Source organism: Camelus dromedarius, chromosome 2 (genome assembly GCF_036321535.1).
Source record: "Camelus dromedarius isolate mCamDro1 chromosome 2, mCamDro1.pat, whole genome shotgun sequence".
Lineage (NCBI taxonomy): Eukaryota > Metazoa > Chordata > Mammalia > Artiodactyla > Camelidae > Camelus > Camelus dromedarius.
Window position 1 is genome coordinate 115,350,957 of NC_087437.1, and position 22,066 is coordinate 115,373,022.

The 22,066-nt window shown below is 37.1% G+C and overlaps 1 protein-coding gene across 18 annotated transcripts in view; it reads left to right on the forward strand.

The window, feature by feature from the left end:
* The window catches only part of TTC3 (tetratricopeptide repeat domain 3), a 109,617-nt gene that overhangs the window by 54,986 nt on the left and 32,565 nt on the right, over positions 1-22,066 (forward strand). For all 18 annotated transcript variants that reach the window (XM_064475859.1, XM_031459393.2, XM_031459398.2 and 15 more), the window contains 13 exons: positions 864-986; positions 1,792-1,893; positions 3,193-3,285; positions 3,934-3,998; positions 5,025-5,161; positions 6,769-7,095; positions 9,195-9,446; positions 12,201-12,247; positions 13,200-13,256; positions 14,225-14,298; positions 15,583-15,750; positions 17,382-18,429; positions 19,343-19,408. In XM_064475859.1, the coding sequence (XP_064331929.1) occupies positions 864-986; positions 1,792-1,893; positions 3,193-3,285; positions 3,934-3,998; positions 5,025-5,161; positions 6,769-7,095; positions 9,195-9,446; positions 12,201-12,247; positions 13,200-13,256; positions 14,225-14,298; positions 15,583-15,750; positions 17,382-18,429; positions 19,343-19,408 (2,559 nt within the window). The remainder of the gene's footprint in view (positions 1-863; positions 987-1,791; positions 1,894-3,192; positions 3,286-3,933; positions 3,999-5,024; positions 5,162-6,768; positions 7,096-9,194; positions 9,447-12,200; positions 12,248-13,199; positions 13,257-14,224; positions 14,299-15,582; positions 15,751-17,381; positions 18,430-19,342; positions 19,409-22,066) is intronic.

Genomic DNA, 22,066 nt, shown 5'->3' on the forward strand with positions numbered 1-22,066 from the left:
ATCTTAAATCTCCAGAATAGGGAAATCTGTATGTAAAGATGGAAAGTAGATTAGTGGTTGTCTGAGGTTAGGTGATGAACGAAAGATGGGGAGGGATTGCTCATGGGTATAGGGTTTCTTGTTGAGTGGTGAAAATGTTCTCAATTTAGGTGATAGTGATGGTTGTACAGCCCCGTGAATATACTAAAAATCACTGAACTATACCTTTAAATCTGTGAATTGTATGGTATGTGAATTATATCTCAACAAAGCTGTTACAGAAAACAAAGCAAAGGGATTCTTGAATTTTCCTCCCTTTATCCTGGATTAGGATGGAGGCATAGGAACCATGGATAATAAAAAGCCAGTACGGGACTCATGGCACGAGTCTCTCGAGGTCTTCGGTGGCAGTGGGATAGCTCTCCAGGGAACCTGAAAGCACAGGCGACAAGGATTCAGGGAGGAAGATGGGAGAGGGCGGTAGGGTACTGGGTGAAATGACATCAGGAAGAAGGCTACAGAGTCCTAAGGGGGTATTCTGCCTCACCTGGCTCCCTCTGAATACACAAAGGAGATTTCTGAGAGCTATGCATTGTAAAATGAGGTTTGGTGATTATAACACAGGGTAAGGTTTTGATTCAGAGTCTGAAATTCTGGAAATCTTTTGTTCAGTCCTTTTCTTCCTATCTTTCCCTCTTGACATGTCTCTCTATCAGCCACTTCTAGAAGGAAAAACTTTAAAAGTTGTGTGGAGTTCTTGGCTAAAAGTCATTTAGTTATTCCTATGCTGAAAATATTTTGATGGCAAGAGGTTATTGAAATCACAGCATTTTGTTGACGAATTAGTGTTGTACTAGTATCATTTTTGTTTATTTTTGCTTTAGATGCTGTTAGAGAAATTTATTGAAGAATGCAGGTTCCCTCCAGTGCCAGATGCCATCTGTTGCTATCAGAAGTGCCATGGATATTCCAAAGTCCAGATATACATAACTGATCCAGACTTCAAGGTACACAGTGGATGTATACTAGGGCATTAACTTGCAGAACTGCGCCTTAAAATTGATTCAGAACAAATTCTGAAATTGGAGGCATCCACGTTCTCTGGCTTGTCAGTAGTTTTATGTCCTCTTGTCTGCCCATCTCCAGGACTTCTTTAGATCTGCATCATTTCATGCGGGGACCCAGAGCCGTTGAAATAAACACCAAGGGGCAGGGGTGGTGGCCTGAGAAGGCGGGCTGGCTAATTCCATGTCCCCTCTGTAGCCCCTGTTTCATATAACTGCCTGCTCCTCAGTAGCACAGGAAACAAAATGAGGGGGTTACCTCTGATTTGTTGCAAGTCTAATTTCTTGTAGAATATGAGGTCAAGAATCTAAAGACCATTGTGATCACTGAATTAGCTCCTAGAGACCTGAGTCTGAGATGAAGTCTGGCAACTGACTTAGTGAATAAGACATTGGGCCTTAGTTTATTCAAGAAGACAGAAGCTGCCCACTGTCTCTGGTCAGTAGAGCAGATAAAATAAAGTTTATAAAATATTTGATATTGTAAAGGATAATGCAACTGTAAGCTGTGGAAACGAGTATGTCAGCCAAGCTCTGTATTTCCAGCACTAGGCCTTCTGGGGTAGAGAACTATTACACTCCCCCAGGAGGAAATGTGACATCTTGTTATGTCCGCCGGGTAAATGCAGACAGCTTGCTCTTCATCTTAATATGTGTGTTGTGAGTGTGAGAGAGGGTGTGTGTGTGTGTGTGTGTGTGTGTGTACATCTTTAAAATGTGAATTAAAAACTATCTTAACCCTCCCCAGGGTTTTATACGAATCAGCTGTTGCCAGTACTGTAAAATAGAATTTCATATGAACTGTTGGAAGAAGTTAAAAACAACAACCTTTAATGATAAAATTGACAAGGTAAGGCCAAGATTGCCTGGATTTTTTAATACGCTTATTGTATGTTGATTTATTTCCGTACAAGAATCTTCAGAAAAAGTCTTAAGTGAATATGACTTTCTCCTGGTGCATAAGACGTAATTAGACAGTTTTAAATTAACACTAGTGATAAAGTAGAAAATCAGTTTTTGTTTTTATTTTTTATAAGTGTAAAGGCAGTAACCAGAGAGGCCTTTAATAAATTGTTAATCAACCTTTACATTGGAAATGTTATGATCAAAAGTAAAAATTTAAATATCCTTTTTACCTTCTAATGAAATTTGATGAGATAATTTGTACTAAGAATTCGACTTAAATTTTGTACACTGCTTCTCATTGGGGTCTCTCTTAGCAAGATAATGACGTTAATTCTCATTAGCCAGGTATACTTTGAGAGAAGGCACAATTTTGTCATCTTACTTGCATTCATAGAATTTATTTCTGATCCATATAACCAATGTATTTTAAAAAAAGAAAATCTTTTCCTACACTGTTTAACCTCATGTAAACCCCTATCCTTGAGGAAAAAATGAGGTGGTTGTGTTAGGTGTATGTTAGCAATAGGAATTATTCAAGTTTAGTAGAAATAAATTCTAGTATTTTACATATTTTCACATAGTTAACTAAAAATATAATGATATGAACAAATAACTGTTGCAACTGAGTCACTTCTGCTATGTTTTTGTCTTACCTTAATTGAGGTCCTCTAGCTCTACACACACTCTTAGTGGTCTTAACTTTTTCCTTGGGTTGAAATAACCTCCCTAAATTAGCTTTCTCTGGGACATATTGAAATAACCCAAATATTTCATAACTTACAATAAAAAAAAGTTCACGTTTTGCTTACACTACTTGTCCTGAAGTTTTGTAGTTGTTTTCCAGGGTTGGGTGTGACAGCTCTCGTGTGTGTGGCTGTGGCCTTAGTTCCTGAATTGAGGTTGAGGAGTGACTAGGATATGTTCTTGTGGCAGATGGAAAAGAGCCGTGGCCAGGCCATTCAGTAGTTCTCAACACTTTTGCCCGGATGTAGCGTCATCATATCCGCTCACCCCACATGACCACAGCCCGTCACGTGGTCAGCCCTACAGCTGGACGCCTATTCCTCCCACAAGGAGGCTCCCAAAGTCAATGGCAACGAGCAGGAACTTTTCAGTGCCTCCCTGGAGGAAGTTTCAGATCATATTTTGACTGTTCTTGATGGTTAAAGTGGTATATATGTGTAGATTATGCTGAAATATAGCCTCCCTCTCCCCCCCCCTTTTTTTTTTGTTAAATCAATAGGATTTTCTTCAAGGAATTTGTCTAACTCCTGACTGCGAAGGAATCATTTCTAAGATTATCATCTTCAGCAGTGGTGGTCAAGTTAAATGTGAAGTAAGTGTCTAATAAAGGGGAAATCTCATTAAATTGATAACCAGGATGCTTATAACCTTTTAAAACTATGACTTAAATTTGTAGAGATTGTATGATTTGGATTTTTATTTTCTGGGAGAGAAACAGTTAATATAAGAAATCATAGGAAATAATAGGATGTGAGAATGCTTCTGGGCAATGAAGGATTCTCACATTCTTTTATCTCCTAATAGGAAAAGGAGAGTTTTTCTATTTTAATTTTACTGATTTTACTCTTTTTGATAACCCTGCTCTTTTAATTCCAGTAAACTTCTGGGTCTTGGCAAAGTGGGGGATCTTAGAGAGGGGGAAAGCTGGTGTGAGGGATTTACCTTTAGCTTCACTATATGAGAGTTGCAGGAATGGGTTGTTGCAATGACGTTTGTAGTTTATTTGATCTTCTGCTTACTCTTAATTTTTTTTTAAACTTTTTAAAATGTGTCTACTCTCTCGTTCTTCTTTTCAGTAAATTTTTTTTGCTAGTTTTCTGGGCTTTTGTCTGGGTCATAACATCACTGTTTTCTATCAATTTGAACATTTTGTGCTTCTGAAATGCTTGTTACTCATGGTTTTGTGTTTTATGTTACGGGAGCATGAGACAAATTTTGGATGTCTTTGTTTTATTTAAAGTTTGAACACAAGGTCATTAAAGAAAAGGTTCCTCCAAGACCTATTCTGAAACAGAAGTGTTCTAGGTAAGAATTTTAATAATCAATCAGTGGCTTAATAATACTGTCTATTAGAATATAGTTCTATCAAATGCAGATTTCAGAATTAGGCTATCGTTTAAAATTGGCTCAGCATACATATCCAAGTGCTGTATAAGTGAATTTTATGGACGTTTAAAACTTAAGAGAATTAGCCTAGAATGGTTAAATGCTAATAAAAGCTTGAATAAGAAGCATTATATAGTTGTTGAATTTATAAGTAAAATTATGACATTTGAACTGTGAAATGACATGTTTAGTAGATTCGGCATTTGGATTAAAATTATATACTTAGCTCTCAGTTGTTTAAACTTTAACTCCAAAAACATCTTTTCTTTTACTCTCTTTACATTTTGAATCAATGACTATTTCTCACCCTGACATACTCAGTAAAACTGTGAGAATTACTCACTTCTCTGTATCTTCTTGTTCAGATCAAATAATTCCAGTCCTTTTTTCTTTTCTTTTTGGTCCTGCTTCTTGTTTTCCATTTTAAGAAGTGATTTTTTTCATCATTGTTGACCAAGAAAAAGCAAAAGGAAAAATGAACAGAATTATTTGTTGAAGAGAAGTCATTGTACCCGTATTGACCAAACTCTGGTGTTGTGGGCCATTATTGGGTTGTGAAAATAATATTTTACCTTGGGATCTTTCTTTGAAGTGAATGTTTACATGTATTATCTTGCAGAGTAATTTTTGGTATTTCTATTTACCCTAAGTAGTAATTTATATACATGGAAATAACATGTGTATGATCTATACATTCTGTCCATAATTAGAAATCACCTAACCATTGAGGTCCTTGTTTTCGTGAAACAAGTACCCTTGTTTTGACTGAATGACCACATATGTCAGAAGTTTTTGATTTTGAACAGAAGATGCAGGCCAAGTTCTAACTAAAAAAGGAAACTTCTAACTTATTGCTTGGAGAATGGTTTCTACAACAGGCAAAGGAAAATAGTTAATTGAGTTTATAAAAAAGGTGAATTATCACTAATTGTAAGTGTTTATTAGCCTAGAGAAGCTAAGACTGAAAGAAGACAAAAAATTGAAGAGAAAGATCCAAAAAAAAGAAGCAAAAAAATTAGCGCAAGAAAGAATGGAAGAGGACTTAAGGGAAAGTAATCCACCCAAACCTGAGGAGCAGAAAGGTACGTTTGGGTCCAAGGCACGATAAGAATAGTGTATTCTTGCTTAAAAGTATAAATGCAGATATGTATTTGTGGACCTTATATTAATTGTTAGTGAAGTTTAGATTTCAGTTGGTATTTTAGTATTATGACTGTCTTCTGTTACCCTGAGACGGGGATGGGGTTGGTTTAAAGAGCACTGAATTCAGAAGCAGTACACAGGGGTTGAAAATGCTTCCTTGCCACTAAACTCAGTGCAAACTCTGTGTCAGTTTCCTTATCTCCAAAGTGAAGGTGAAAATAATATCTGAAATGCATATTCTGTGTTTGACTGTGCTCTGTAAACTGTGCTACACAGATTTAAGTTCCGAAATTATCTGTAAATTAGCCACTAATTACCTGGAATACGCTGAGTTCAAATAAAGAAGCAGTTCCTAAAAGGTGCCAGAGAGATTACCTAGTCCAGCCTTCGGTTTTACATTTACCTTGTCATCATTCCTTCGTTAACATGGGAACTGTCTCAGTAGTTTTACTGTTCCTGTGGACATATTTACTTTCAGGTGGTTGTTTTTGTTGTTGTTGTTGTTTTTTTTTTTTTTTTTTGAATTTTTTAAAATTGAGATATAATTGACATTAGTTTCAAGTGGCCAATGTCATGATTCGGCTTTTGTATATATTGCAAAATGATTACCACGGTAAGTCCAGTTGTCATCCATCACCTTACATACAGGATTTTCTTTTTCATGATAAGAGCTTTCAAGATTCATATGCATATATGCAATACAGTATTATTAACTATAGTTACCGTGCTGTGCAGGTCATCCCCAAGGCTACTTTCAGTTTTGAGTTAAAGTAAATTAGTCTCATTTTCTGCTATGATGGCTGTTCCCCAAATGAAATATTTCCTCTTGCTGTCTTTATTTTTCATCTAGTATTCCGTTAATGTTTCACAAATCAAAGTTATCCTTCCTACTGAAAGGGTTTTCACTGAACATTGGGTGGGTTTTGTGTGTGTGTGTGTGTGTTTTATTTGTATTTGTATTTCCTTTATCGTATTAGCGTCAAAAGGCTAAATGGCCATTTTTAGGGAGATTCCTGAGTGGGAAGATGAACTTCTGAGATATTTTTCATCTTGAAATCGATGACTTTATAGGTCTGCAATTTGGGATCCAACAATAAGATGAATAACATAACAATAACTACCAAATATGAATTGAATTTATACCTGAAGAAATAATCCCTTCAACTCTAGAAAAAAAAGTTTGCGTTCTTAATGCCTGATCATGTTTATGACTATAAAGAGTTAGGTAGCTGATGAGACTGGCTTAGTTAGGATTGTTGAGAAACTAAGTTTTTTTTAGCTGTTACGTGAGTGGTACAAGTGAAGGAGATAAGGTACTTGATATGTTTGATTTAATGTGAACTTATATCTTTTCAAAGGTGTTAAATATTTTATTTATATTCCTAATTAAAAATTTTTTGGATTATTTAAAACAACATAAAGAATATATCTGAGTCATGTTTTGATATTGCTGTGTAAGGCTACACTAATTTTTTCTGAGTTTGTATTTTTGCAAATTGGTCCTATTTCTTTCTGTCTTTTACTGACAGCTGTTATTTATCCTTAGAAACTGTAGACAATGTTCAGAGTTGCCAGTTCCTTGATGACAGAATTCTGCAGTGCATAAAGCAGTATGCTGACAAGATTAAATCCGGCGTTCTGAATACTTCCAAGCTCCTCAAAGAGTTGCTTTCTTGGAAGGTTTTAACCACAGAAGACTACACAACCTGTTTTTCTAGCAGAAATTTTCTGAATGAAGCAGTAGACTATGTCATTCGTCACTTGATTCAAGAGAAGAACAGAGTAAAGACAAGGGTATTTCTGCATGTTTTGAGTGAGCTTAAAGAAGTGGAGCCGAAGCTGGCCACCTGGATCCAGAAACTCGACGGCTTTGGTACGTCACCGAATTCTAGAGACACAGTTTAGTAGGAAGGCGTCACCTAGGCCTCTGAATCCTTTTTCGTTTTCCTGTCATCATTTGTGATTTTTTTAAAAATGTAGGACTATAAATTTCTGTGTTTAGAAATACTACTCCCCCAACTGACAATGTATAGGTTACTTTATGGATGGATTGCAGTGTACCTTGTCAAGAGATGTTAAACACAGGAAAGTTCCATCAGTAAGAACGTCCAGTCCTGTATTACGCTAAACTACTTGTAAATGTGTAAACCGTGTGAACACTGGGCACAACCATGGGTAAACAGCACCCCCTGGAGTCAGGTGCTGCGGGGCCCTTTAGGGTTGTGCACCAGTGGTCAGATTCCTTAATGAAAAACTTAGAGGGAAGAGTGGATGGAACTAAACGGCTTAGGATCACCTAAAGCAAATTTAGATCTCTCTCAGTCTAAGGATTGAGAGAGAAATACCCTGGGGCTGACCTGTGTTGTGAATCACAGGATCATAAAACTCTGTTACTCTGTCCTGATTGTCCTAAGAACCCCCATGCAGGCTCTTTGACCAAAGCCACGCAGGAACTGCAGAAGGCAGCTGCAGAGAGAGCTGCTGACCAACACTAAATAGTGATTTCTTTGGATACCTACCAGGGCCTTGTTTTTCTTGGTGACCACAGAATGGCAACTGCCTAGCACAGTCAATGATTCGGTTGTAGGATACAAGGCTAGTGGGAGCCACGGCAGAACGGGCCCTTAAGCAGCAGTCCTTAGGGTCTGCCGGGCCTCTGCGAGCGACTGGACCTGCCTGAGTTTATTTAAAGACATGGAGCTGATAGGATGCCAGAGTTTGAGAGGATATATTGATGAATTTCTGTCGGTAGAGACACAGTAAGATGGCAGCAAACTTGGTATAGTTGATAGCTAAGTGTTGCTGCTTCGAATGTAGGTCTCTACGGGTTTCTGGTCCTAGAAAATTACTCCTAAGTGATGAGTGCCGTTAGTGTCTACTGACAATCAGATAAGTAAATTATTAAGTTATTTCTTACTTTAATCTGCTGTATTTAACATAAGAGATTAGTTTAAATGTGGTGGGAGCAGCGAGGGTTAACATTTCAATGCTAGATGTGATCTGCTGCCTCTCCCTCGGCGAGCACACGTGTTGATGTGAGCCTTAGATGGAGAAGCGAATGTGGTATTCCTCATCGGTGATTCCCTTAAACCTTGTTCTGTATGAGTATTGTCTGTGGTCCCTGATGCTTGTATTTAAATGTACTAATTTTTCATGCAACGTGGTCTCTGCAAAGCTATTTCATCTGGAAGAAATGTCCAGAGTGATTTAATTTGGCAGCTCTGCTTCATCTGCTGACTGAGAACTTACAGCCTGTACTGCGTTAGAAGCGTGTGGGGATAGAGAACAGAGCCAATCCTTGCTTTTAGGTAGCTGTGTTAGTACACAGCAGGGGTTCAGGGGTTCACCATTCTTTCAGTAGTAGTATGTGAGTTTCCAGCTGCCCCTTTTTCTGAGGGATAAAAGCCAGAATAGTGACTGTTGATTTTTGTGTAGAAGGTAAGGAGCCATGACATTTAGGGGGATAAAGTACAGTTCTTGGAGGTGTTGGGGGAGGAGTTTACCCATTTTCTGCTTTAAAGACATTTGGGAAATTTTGTGTATAACTGATGTTTTGTTATTACGGAGTGTATGTAGAAAAGCATTGTAAAATCTTTCTAGCTTGTACTAACTGGAGTGAAAGCCATTATGAATTAGTGAAGAAGTTATTGTTATATTTTTAAAGGACTTTAGTGACTTTTAAAGGAATTTAGTAGCTTTTATCTCCTAAGTCTAATAAAAATAACTATAATAATAGAAGCCTTTGGCCAGCCCATTATTCAACTAGTAGATAAGAATTATTAGCATATTAATGTGAAAGGGTGTTTTAAAATGCGTAATAGCTTGAACGGGTTTGTTCTCAAGTATTTAAATGTTTTCACTGAACATGTAAGCAAACTATAATGGAACCACTTTCAAAGAAGTGAAACTGAGTGTGATTGTACAGAAAATAATTTTTCTCTTCTTCTGACTTGGGTTTTCTTTTTATTATAGGCTTAGATGCCACAGGACCTTTTTTTTCTCGTTATGGGGCCTCTCTTAAGGAGCTTGATTTTAGCATCATGACTTTTCTCTGGAATGAGAAATATGGTCATAAACTAGGCTCTATAGAAGGAAAGAAGCTTGATTATTTCTGTGAGCCAACGTCACTGAAGGAAGCGCGATGTTTAATATGGCTGTTGGAGGAACACAGAGACAAGTTCCCAGTGCTGCATAATGCCTTGGACGAATTCTTTGATATAATGGGTATGTGGACTGAGTTTCAGTTTATTTCTAACCTTAAAAAAAAAAAATCTCTGAAGGATCCAGCTTACTTAAATACTAAACAAAGAGAATAGAGAAAAATATTACGGTACAGCTGGCTTATTGGGGGAAGTTAGTATTGAGAATAGTGACCTTTTTAAATGTTATAAAACTTTTTTACTCTATGGAACTGCGTGTTGTAGAATACTCAGAGGGGTACATTCCATGGATTATACACCATACTGTTCTCAGCACAGGTATTTTGACGAGTGTCATTGCAAAGACTGCGTATTAAAGGAATGAAATTTATTAGGGAATGGTTTGATTTGTAGCATTCAAGAAAACACTGGTGTGCAGAAGTAGGTGATGTTGGTAGAATCTGGAACAGATAGCACACCTGTTGCAGTGGGAAGAGCCTAGAGTTGGGAGGCAGGAAAAGCAGGCTGTGGCCCAGCTTCTTTCCTAACTCAGTTCATTAGAAACCTGTTACTGCTGCTTCGAGGCCCTGTGCTCGGTGTTAACAAGGAATTCAGAAATGCTCATGCTAGTCCCTCCCCTCGAGGACCTTATGTTCTGGAAAAGGAAATAAGATGAATATACCGATAACTATAGTATGATAGTACATGCAGTAAGAGGGGACCAGGAAAAGTGCCAAGGGCTGTCCCTGGGGAACAGGAAAGCCTGGGTGCAGGGATAGAGTTGAGCCTGGCTGTGAGCGCAGAGGTGAAGTTTGACAGGTTGGTGTCTGGAATTAGAGACAGGGTGGAGGGGAGTTGGGGGCTGTTTGGACAGAGGCACGGAGTGCAGTTTGGCAGGACAGGACAACTGGTAGCTACATCCCTCAGCTTCTTTTGGAGATTAGTTTCTTCATTGTTAAAATGAGAGGATTTGGAGCCAGTGATACTTGTGATTACGTTTTGCTCAAAATTCTAATATTCTCAGATTCTAAATTAATGTAAATTTCTTATCTTTGGCACTACATGTATGTCTTAGGAGAATATCTTCCCCTTGTCCTCACCTTTTCCCTCAGCATCAGAAGTCTGCTTTGTATGTTTTCAGGAGCTAGATTTTCAGATTCTATGCTATTAATTTTAAAGGATACATGAAAAAGGATATGGCCTTGCACAAAAGTGTTATGCATTACAAAGTTCAGATGCAGTATGAGGAACTGAGAAGCTTACTTTTGTTGTGGTTCTTAGGGGAGAGCACACTCAAATATAGATGGCTTTATTTTTCCAGGACACTGCTTCGTGACTGGAGCTGACATGCTACTTGATAGCCTGAATTTATTGCCATCAGTTTGCTGCTGCTGGTAATAAAATGCTCTCCTGGGACTGAGCTTACAAAACTCGATGCATGTTTGGATCACAAGAAAACTAAAAAGGACACAGTTCCCTCTCATTGTGCATTTCCCCTGATTCTTGTATTCTGTGCCTAAAATATGCAGTCCACCTGGCTGTGACTTTTTCCTCTGCTTTTAGTCATAGGGTTGGAAGCCCTTAACCAAATGATTGGCCAGCAGATTTTCAAGTCCACTGCCTCTGCCTCTCACTCTCGCCCCAGACATTTTCAGTCCTATCTCCTTTCATCTAAAGGAATGTTTGTATTTCTTAAAACTTTTCAAAATCTACTGATCTTATAAGGGTACTCAATAATATCACCAATGCTACATTACGTGGAAGACTCAGACTTTCTCCTGGACGCGTGCATATTTCCCTTCTGGAATTTCTGTGTCAGCCAAGAGTCCCCTGATGTGCAGTATTTCTTAACCCACTTGTATCTCTAGAGACCGACTTTTCCTAAATTTATCTCAGATAATAACGTTTTATACATTGTTTTTAAGCAAGAAACTCTGGAACTGGTCTTGACATTCCCTTTTCCCTATTATCCCATATCTAGTTTGTTGCCAATTCAAATAAGCTTTATTTTTGATCTGCCCTTCCCTGTTCGTCTTCACTCCCGTAGGCCAGGATCTTAATAATTTTTCTATGATCACAGTAGCCTTCAAACTGGTCTCTGTGCCTCTGACCCTCCCACTCCAGTTCTTTCTCATATTGCCACTGGTGACAGTGACTCCTCCAGAACACCTGTCTGATCCTATAACTGCTTTGTTCGGGAGACGCTCAGTTTTGGCTGTAAGGTGAATTCACGTTGTCTGGGTTCATCATCAGTCTCTTCATCTGCCCTCTCAATACACCCCGCTTGTTACTGTGCCCAGACCTGCCTTGTGCTTTTCTGCCTCCTGCTGTTGCTCACATCCCACCCCTTTGCTTGTTCATTTCAAGTCTGGCTTCAGGTCCTGTCCTCCCCACAGCCCTCTCTGACCCCTCGTGGGGCTGCTCCCTTTGAAGACTTGATCATTCTAGCAGCTTTGTTTGCACTGTGTTTATTGTGACATTCAGCACACTGGGCTATAGGTGTTTGCCTCTGTGTAGTTTGCAGAGCATGAGCTTATCAATGGCAGGGACTTTTCTGTACATTTCTGTATTCCGAGCACCTAGCATAGAGTTTGGTGCCTAGAAAGCACTTAAATTATGCTGAATTGGATTGAAATTTTGTGATTCTTTGTAATTGGTTTTCCATTGAGTTAGCCATTTTGTTCTTGGTTTCTAAACTAAACTTGTGTCACAGCCAAATAAGGAGTAGAACATAGTAGATATTCGTGGTATCTGGGGTGGTTTTCTTCAGGGCTTTAGTGTATCATACGGCAATATAAACATTTTGTTTCCTCACAAAACCGTCTGTATCTTCCTACAGACAGCCGCTGCACCGTATTGAGGAAACAGGACAGTGGTGACATGCCAGTAAGTTATTTGATCACTTTCAGTGTTACGTTCTGATTTTTGTCAGCCAAAGGAAGGAAGGCGGGCCCAGGCCAGTGTTTATTTATATCACAGGAGATGCTCCAGAACCAAATCTGGAGAGCTTCTGGATGCCGCATAATGTTTCACTAGAAAGTGAATCCCAGTCTTCCTCTTGAAATTGGAGCGACAGTCAAGCTGTAAAGTGTAAATTAGACAGTGTCCATAATGTTTCGCAACTAATAAATGTTAATCTTAGAAATGAGAAAGAAGTTCTTGAGTCATCTCCTGGCATGAAAATGAAACCGTTATCTGTAAGGATTAAAATTGTAACATTTTACTTGGTAAGGGAAACACATAGACTTTGTTTTGAGTGGCTTCCGATTGAGCTCAAGTTAAAATAATTCCAGAGTTGTCTTCCTTAGAAGTTGGTGAAAATTTTCAAATGGAAAGATGCTTGTTCACTGATTTGTAGGATCAGATCGTCTATACTTGAAATCTTGTCTAAATTCATTCTATCAGATACTACCTGGCTAAGAATGGAAAAATAGCTAAGAGACCTATCCATGGGAAATTAAGTGCTTGTTCTAAATTTACTGTTTATGCCTTAGTATCTGCCCAGGTACAAAATGTCTAATTTGGCTTAGTAAAAGGAAGGTCACTAAAATATGATGGGCAGATAACGATTTACTTTAAATGTCTAATTACTTCAAGTGACATAAACTCATTTTCAACAAGGTTTAACTTTAGCTATAACATTAGTCATTGTTAAACTTTTTCTTATTATCTATTATACATCAGTACACTAGGGCTAACACAGTGTTATTTTTGTTAAACATTTTATGCAACTGAACTTTGGAGTAGTCTATGAAAATCAGTATAGTATCTTTATAATATATGGCAGCTTCATAATACTGTTATTTGAGTATTCAGCAATTTTTTTCCTATGTTTTAGTTTAACTCTACCAAGATAAAAAACAAAGGCAAGAAAAAGAAGCCAAAAGATTCAAAGGTATGGAGTATTTTCTGTATTATTTCTTGTCTAAAGTGATTAATTGAATATATAAATTAGAATTAACCAATTCTTGGAACATTTTGAAGCATTTTATAGACTTTCTAGGCTTTAAAGATGTGTTGGTCTTCCACATTTCCAGGAAGTTTAAAGTTCATATCATATATAAATAATTCTTAAAAGACACACTTATCTTTATCATCTTTTTTATTTTCTAGGTATTTCCTAGTGAAGTCATTGTCATAATGTAGGGCTTTGTATGGCTGGTCATAGAGCAGAGTGGCCAAGGCTGCTTTAGGCTCAGGCAGACCTGAGATCTTACCTTGGTTTATCAATTATTATTTTTATTATCTCTGTGATCTTTGCCAAGTTGCTTGACTTCCTTCTACCCTAGTGTCATCATCTGTATGATAAGACATGGTACTTACTATTAATAACTCATAGAGTTATTATCTAAAATATTCAAAATAAAGATGATGAATACTAATCATCATGACAGAGTCTCAGGACTGATAGGCTCCCTTCTTCTCACCTAAGGCTCTACTTCAAGTCCATGAGACAACTAGGTGTTACTTTTAAGTCTTACGGTGGGTTCTTCACAGTGCTCGTGTATTTGGGAGTCAGATATGAGGCAGGAGTTGGGAAAGTGAACAAATGTTAGGGGAGGATGAGTGCAGCTTTATAAGTTCCAATAAAACTTTTCTTTTTATCTTTGACTATATGTCTTATCTAAAATAGGAGTTTGAGTGATAATTTAAAATTTTTTTTGAGCATTGGAAGCCTCCTAAATGTGAATTTGTGCCTGTTTATGGCTCTTGAAACTTTATTACTGTATGTTCCTGTTCACAAGAAAATTTAGATAAGTCATATTATTGGCAATTTGCATGCATATTTATTTAAGCATTTTTCAGTTTTAATGGTAATTTTAAGGTAGCAAATCATTGTCATTTTTCTGTCTTTTAAACCAGCCTATGTTAGTTGGATCTGGAACAACTTCAGTAACAGCAAATAATGAGACTGTCACTTCCGGTGAAGACCATAAGTAAGTACAATTTAAGATTTTTTGTTTTATTTTAACTCAAGTGTTTTAACTTAAAAAGTGGTATTAATGTACTTAATGTACTTTAAACTTGGGTCTTACTTCCCTTGCTTCATTGTCTAAAGATGTGCATCTGTTATGACAAACCTGATGGAATTATGACACCATCTTGGTTGAATTTATAGCATGACTTAAGAATGTTAAGAATTCATATAAACTACATTAAAATCACAGGGCTGATGACATTCATTTGATAAGTTTGAGAACCTGCTATGTGCAAGATACTGTGGGAAAATCCTAGAAAATACTCTTTAAAATGTTTAATGAAGAGTCATAGTGATAATTACTAGATAGATGTTTTAGAGGCATATATGTTATGATTTAACCTTAGATTTTAGTGATTTCCAGTGGCATCTGGTTGTTGAAACTGAGTTTTAAAAAAACAGGTAGACACTAGAAGAAATAAAATTAGTGAATAGCAGTGACCTTTTTATATCATATTCCTTTGTGGACCAAAAACCCACAAAACTTTTCCCCCTACATTTCTTACATGAGTTGTAATAACAGTTGTTTTGCACATTTTCCAAATCCTTTAAATGGAGCAGTTGTTTTAAGTTAAAGTAACAATAGCCTATACTTGGATACACTCATGTACCAGGCATTTATGTACCAGGCAGTATTCCTAGAGCTTCACATGTATAAACTCATTTAATCCACTCTTCCACCGTAGGAGATAAGTACTTCTACTATGTCCATTTTACAGATAAGGAAGCTCAGGCACAGTGCTGTTTAGTGTCAAGCCTGTCGTGCCCAAGGACACAAAGCTTGTACATGGCAGAGCCAGAATTTAAAGCCAGCAATCTAGTTGAGAGCCCACACTGAAACTACTAACCTTTTTAGAGTGCTAAAATCTTACACTCTTTAAAAAAAACCTTTTTATTAAGAACCCTTTACCAGTCTCAGTCTCACTTTAAGTTGACAGCAGTTATAGTAAAAATTTTAATGTAGCACTAATTCTTTTAAAACCAGGAGTTAAAAAATTTTTGCCCTTGGTAGCAAGAGCAAGTAATTAAAAGTGCTTACTCAGTAGTCAGGTACATAGATCTCTTGATTATTATTGTGGAAAGGTAACTTTTCTGCATTAAATTATCTGGTAGTGTTTTTTTGCATCCTAAAGCTGAGTAATATGTTCACTATCTTTATTTCAATTTTGATGTTATTCTGGGTCACCTAAAAGCTTGTTATTCACAGATTTTTTTTTTCTTTTTCTTTTCTCTTTGTAATCAGCAAACGCAATTCAAATTCTGCAGGCCCGTTTGTAGTGCCTGACCATCTTCGGCAAGATGTAGAAGAATTTGAAGCTCTGTATGAACAGCATAGTAGTAATGAATATGTTGTTCGTAATAAGAAGCTGTGGGACATTAACCCAAAACAAAAATGTTCAACTCTTTATGAGTAAGTTGTTTAATACTCCTACAACTATTATACCGAGGCTGTTGGCTAAAGATCTTAAGTTGTTTAATTTGTGTCCCTTATGTTTGTTAAAGGAATCACTGATTGGTTCACAAACTCTGGGGAAGAGAAGTATTTTTATGGCTTTTGTCATGTGTTGCCCAAAGCTAATTGAGGATTTTTAATTATTAAATTTAGACTCCTAATGATTATTAGTCTTGTCAGTTTGAGCTGCTAATGTAGATACTTTCTATTTCCAAAACTGTCCTGCTTTGGCCTGATAGGACTGATAAAGTTTCCAGCTGTAATCTTTTGTCATGAATTCCAAGATACACATTTGACAAGGATTGATTGATTATTTGATCTCATTGTCTCTCTTAGGACAGATGATGGGGCTGGTGTTATTTATACCAGTCAGCCAAAATCCTCAACAAGGAAACAAGGATTATTGTTCCTGAGACCACAATGATTTGTTTCTTTTTACCTCACCCTTGCTCAACCCTTTCCTTTTAAGAGATTTCTCGTTAAAAATTAAGTGTGATGAGCATCTTAAGGCAGAGGCATATTTAACCTGTTGCCTTGCAAAACATCATGGATGTAAGGGAGTTTCAGTTGTGGAGATCATTCTAAGGGGAAAATACTTATCAAAAAAACACTTTGAAAGAGACTGATGACTTTTAAGTATTTAGACCAGCAGTGTAGACAGAGAAGTGGCATTTGGCCTTCATGTTTCAGTGCATCAGTGGATCAGTGCTTTGAATAGACATTAATCACTTGTAAAGTTGTCCTGTGTATTTATGTGCAGCAGCATCTGCACATAAAAGTGGGTTTCTTTTGCTTCAAAGAAGTATTGCTTTTACCTTCTTCCTAAATAAGTTGTCTTCCTAGTTAGCATTCATTTACTTAGAAGGTTCCTTTGGAGGTTTTTGCTCTTGAAAAAGCTTTCTTAGTGGTGCATGGTATGTGTCTTTCTTGCTGGTTATGCCAATGTTAAGAGACTGAATACCAAATTCAAATGAAAAAGAAAGCCTATTTGAACCTGACACAAAAATTGGTAAAGAGCATAGCCCCAGAGCTGGAGTGAACAAACCCAGTCTGCAGATGGAGGCAGATTAAGGGATTGGCCCCATTACTGTGGATGTGATCCTGCACTGTGTTGATTTATTGATCAGACCGGTTGATTTCAGTACTTCTGAATCATTGCATATTCTTAAACAGAAATATGTTAATAGATTTACTATATGGAAATTCCAGTAGGACTTTTGAAATTTGATTTCCTTTTCTCATTTGATGGTCTTGCTATTTTTATTGAATGTTTTCTTGCTTTTCATTGCTTTTTAAATAGATTTAATTGAAACATATAAAATATTTTTTTATTCTCTTTTTTCCTGAAAAATTTTTAAAGAATTATTTTCTGAAGGGTAAACAAAATTTTGTTTTATAGTATCATGTATTTGCATTTAGCCTTCTTAGATTTAGTCTGAGTATAATACGTTTGTTGGGGAGGTGTTGAGGTCAGTTAGAAATGCAGTAGTATTTGCTTTCAGAGAATTTGGGAGAAATTTTTTTTTTTCAAATAAACATGTATAAGTACTTCCATATAATAACTTAGGTAAATGTAAATTTTTTCCAAGTTATTTCTCTCAGTTGCTGGAGGAACATGGTCCCTTGGACATGAGTAATAAGATGTTTTCTGAAGAATATGAGTTCTTCCCAGAAGAAACTCGACAGATACTAGAAAAAGCAGGAGGTTTGAAATCTTTTCTCCTGGGATGTCCTCGTTTTGTTGTGATTGACAACTGTATTGCATTGAAGAAAGTTGCGTTACGGCTTAAGAAAAAGAGAAAGAAGAAAAACATTAAGACAAAAGTTGAAGAAATTTCAAGAACAGGAGAGTATTTACGAGTTAAGTTACCACTGAATCCAACCGCTAGGGAATTTAAACCAGATGTAAAATCCAAACCAGTGTCTGATTTATCTTCAGCACCAGCTTCTGAGGATGTAAAGCCCAAACCTACATCTACTAATTCTCCACAACCAGCTTGTGAAGCTGTAAAGCCGAAACCGATTTCTGATAATTCTTCCAGATCAGTTTCTGATGATGAGAAACCCAACGGGGTTTCTTCAGAATCTCCCAAACTAGTCTCTGAGGAGGCAAGTCACAAACAGGTCTCCTGTAATTCTCCCAAACCAGTTCCTGAGGATATGAAACCAACCTATTGGACTCAACCCCATTTGGTCACAGGATACTGTACATATCTTCCCTTTCGGGGATTTGACATTACCCAGACACCACCAGCGTTTATAAACGTGTTACCAAGTTTGCCCCAGTACAGCATCTATACCCCTCTGGCCAACATTCCTTCTGAATATCAGCTGCAGAGATCAGTACCAGTGGTGACATCTTTTGTAGCCAGCGACATAGCAGATGTGCATTTTGAGGGTCAGCATTTCAGTTCTGAGAATGCCCCTGGTAACCAGATTGCCTCTGAAACACAGATCTGCCAGGACTCTTTGGAAATACCAGTTAAGTCACCGTGCATCACTGATGATGCTAACACAGCCCAGAGTGAGTCTAGCAGAAGTGATGGTCATTGTGGAAATTCTGCCAAGTGGGAAGTAAATCTGGAAAGCACCAATGAAGTAACAGATACTCCACGTACACAAATGGTTGCCATACAGGTAAGATTAAAAATAGAAAAAGGTCTTCTTTAATACTGAAGTTAAATTTTCCTCTTCACTTTTCATTGCCATTATATTTCTAAAATTCTTTAAAATGATGGACTTCATGAACCCTTTTGTAGGGCATGACAGATAATGTCAGAAGGAATTTTAGGGTTTAGTAAATAATACCCTTCTTCCCTATTCAGATTTTGCACCAGTTGAGAAGTAAGATAGTGGACTCAGCAGATGGAGCCCAAACATCACCTTAATAACGTGGCTGTTTCTGTAGAGAGTGCATGTCCTAACAGTGAAGCCCGTGGCATACCAGCTTCCTCACCTAGTTTAGAGCTGGCCTAGGAAGCCTCTGAACTTGAGTGCCTGCCTCCTAAGACTTATTGATGTATTGCATGGAGAAGGAAGGGAAAATGTGCTTTCTGTATAGGCAATTCCCAAGAGAAAGAAAAAAATTAGAGTGTGGACTACATCTGCCCAATTTGTCCTATAAAACTAGGGGAGGAGTGAGGGAGTTAAAAGAGACAGTCAGATGGAAGGAAACAAGAGGAATGTGAATAAAAGATCCTTCCTAACAAGCACGAGGATAAGTTAAGGTTGGTTTATAGTTAGCTTTATAAGGCATGAATTCATTAAATTCTTACTGGATTATCCCCCTACTCTAAGTTTTTTGTTTTCTAAAAAGCTTTGAAAAAATATGTTAAGAGCAATGAACCAAAATCATTTTCATTTTTACTAATTCTAAATGATTGCTCTTTCCTAATACATATATTTTTAGTAAGTGTAGACCCTATCTAAACTGGCCCAAAAAAACCTTTTAAAAAATTATGGTAATGTTTCAGAATGTTGTTACACGATGGATTTATTTTACTAGAGCAGCTGAGATAGATTGAATTTAAGTGTTTGTTTTACTCCAAAGGTGTCTTGGAATACAACACATCAGGAAGTCAATACTGAGCCATATGATCCTTTTGAGGCACAACAGGTGAGTCATAATTATATTAAACTATTTAAAGGTTTATTTTCATTAGTTTAACTAGATGGGAAAGACGAACTTAGAACTCTTTCAAGCCAGTTATTCCATACAAAACGTTATCATGGAATTAGCTTTAAACATAACAAAAAATTGGTTCTCTCTAGGGCTTTTAATTTAACACAATCTCAGTACAAACATGAACAGAATGTATTAGTTATCTGTTGCTGCATAACAAATGACCTCACAATTTCTGCAAGTCAGGGATGGAGGAGCAGTTTAGCTCGATGGTTCCAGGTATCTCTTGAGTTGCAGTCAAAATGCTGATCATGGTCAGTCATGTGCAGGAATAACTGGGATCCAAGGTTCTGCTGCCAGGACGGCTCACTCACATGCCTGGGAAATTGGTGCTGGCTGTTGGCAAAAGCCTTCAGTCCCTTGCCTGTGGACCTCCACCTTGGGCTGCTTAAGTGTCCTGCTGGGGCCTGGCTTTCCACAGAATAGGTGATCCAAGGCAGAAGTAGCAATGGTTTTCATGACCTGCTTTAGGAAGTCACAGTGTATTGCTTCTCCTGTTGGTCATACTGACCAACCCACCAACATTGTGGGAGAGGATTATGCAATGGCATGATGCCAAGAGGCAAGGATCTTGGGGGCCACCTTGGTGGCTGGCTGCTGCACAGAATTTATTTGAAACTGGACAAATTGATTCTAAACTTCATACGGAGAAACAAATACCAGGAATGCCCATGGAAAAAACTGTAAAGGGGAGTCGTGCAGCTAGATATCAAAACATAATATAAATCTATGTTAGTACATAAATAGCCCATTAGAATAAGAGAACAATAGAACAAAATATGGAAATTCAAGGTTTAATAAAAATGGTAGCTATTGGTGATTAAAAAGTAGATTATTAAATACATGGTGTTAGGAGAAATAGGTTGCCGTCTAGAAAAAATTAATTTTAATCCCTACCTCTTCCATATAGCAAAATAAATTCCAGGCAGATCAAAGATTTAAATATTAAAAAACAGACCCAGAAAAGTACCCAGGAAAAAAGGGAACTTTTTTCCATAGGATTAATGAACAGCATGACAAAAAAGTATGCATGTGGGTATATATAATGTGCATATACCTATGCATAACATACATATATGTGAACAAATATACATACATGTGACATCAAAACACACATGACCAACTAGAAAAATTATTTACAGCATAGGACAGATAGAGAACTAATTTCCTTGCTTAACATACAAAGTTTCTGTAGGTTAGTAAGAAGAAGATAATCTAACACAAAGATGGGAATGGGTGGGAGTAACAATCCACAATAAAACAAAGATGGACGACTTTTAAACACATAAAAAGGTGCCCAACCCCACATGAAGTAAGAAAAACGATCGCTTACACGTTATTGAAAGAATATAAAAATGTCAATGTCTGGGGAAGGCAGTTTGGAATTTACCTGCTCTCATATATGTGTACAGAGACCGGTGAACAGGATATTTGTATATTTGTTTTATCTGTATTTATGTCAACAAAAAATTGAATACAACCTGAATATCTATCGATACTAGACTAATTAAATGAATTACGGCACATCCATATAATGAATATTACTGTGTCATTTAAAAATGAAGCAATTCTATCATTTCTGATAAGGAATGATTTATAAGATCAGATGTGTAATTAAGTAGGAAGAAGTAAGGTTAGAATTTTGTGTTGCCTCCTGTTATTTGTACAGATAGCTTTTCAGTTTTAGCCAATTACGAACTTTTGTTAATGAACAATACTGAAAATTATGAAGGAGAAATTGAAAATCATCTACATACCTATCATCTATGTTTGTATTTTGATGTGCAGCCTTCCAGGCTTTGTTTTAACATTTGCACTTAAAAGGGTAAGCAATGTTTTTTAAAAGATGGGACTGTACCATATACGTTGTACTTGAAACTTTCAGTCTTAATAGATTGTGGACTTTTTTCCATGTCAGTAAATACAGACGTTTACCATCATTTTTAATGCATGCTTGGTATTCCATTGTATGAAGGTATGATAATTTATTTGACCAGTTTCTTATCCTTAAACATTTAGATTATGTAAAGCTTTTCATGCTTACAGTGCTGTGGGGAACATTTTTGCCTCAATGAGTGTATACCAAGTAGAATGAGGGGTATTGATTTCTTATACTGTGCTTAGCTTTTAACCAGGTATGTGCTGTTGCTTGAATCAGTGTCTTTGACCCTTGAATTAATACTTTGATCAGTGTTGGGAAAATTCACAGACATTTTATTAAATTAGTTCTTAGTTTTCCAGACCTTGGTGTTAGCATAGGTGATGGCTGGCTTCTTAAGCAGTGAGAGTTATCAGCTATTCCCAGCACTGCTGCTTTCTCCTGGGACTTTGAGAAGTCGCCTAACTTCTCTAATCTTTGGTTTTCTGACCTATAAAAACTGAAAATAACATATTTCTTACAGAATTGAGGTGAAGGTTAAGTGTAATGGCAGAGATGGCATATGACACACTGCCTGTCTCCTCTGGCAATCTGGGGCACATGATTTAATTCATAATAACAAGTTGCTATTCATTGTGATCCCTTTGCTAAATTGAGAATCAAAACAGAAATAACTGAGATCTGAAACCATAAAAGCTTGCTCGTGGGTTGTG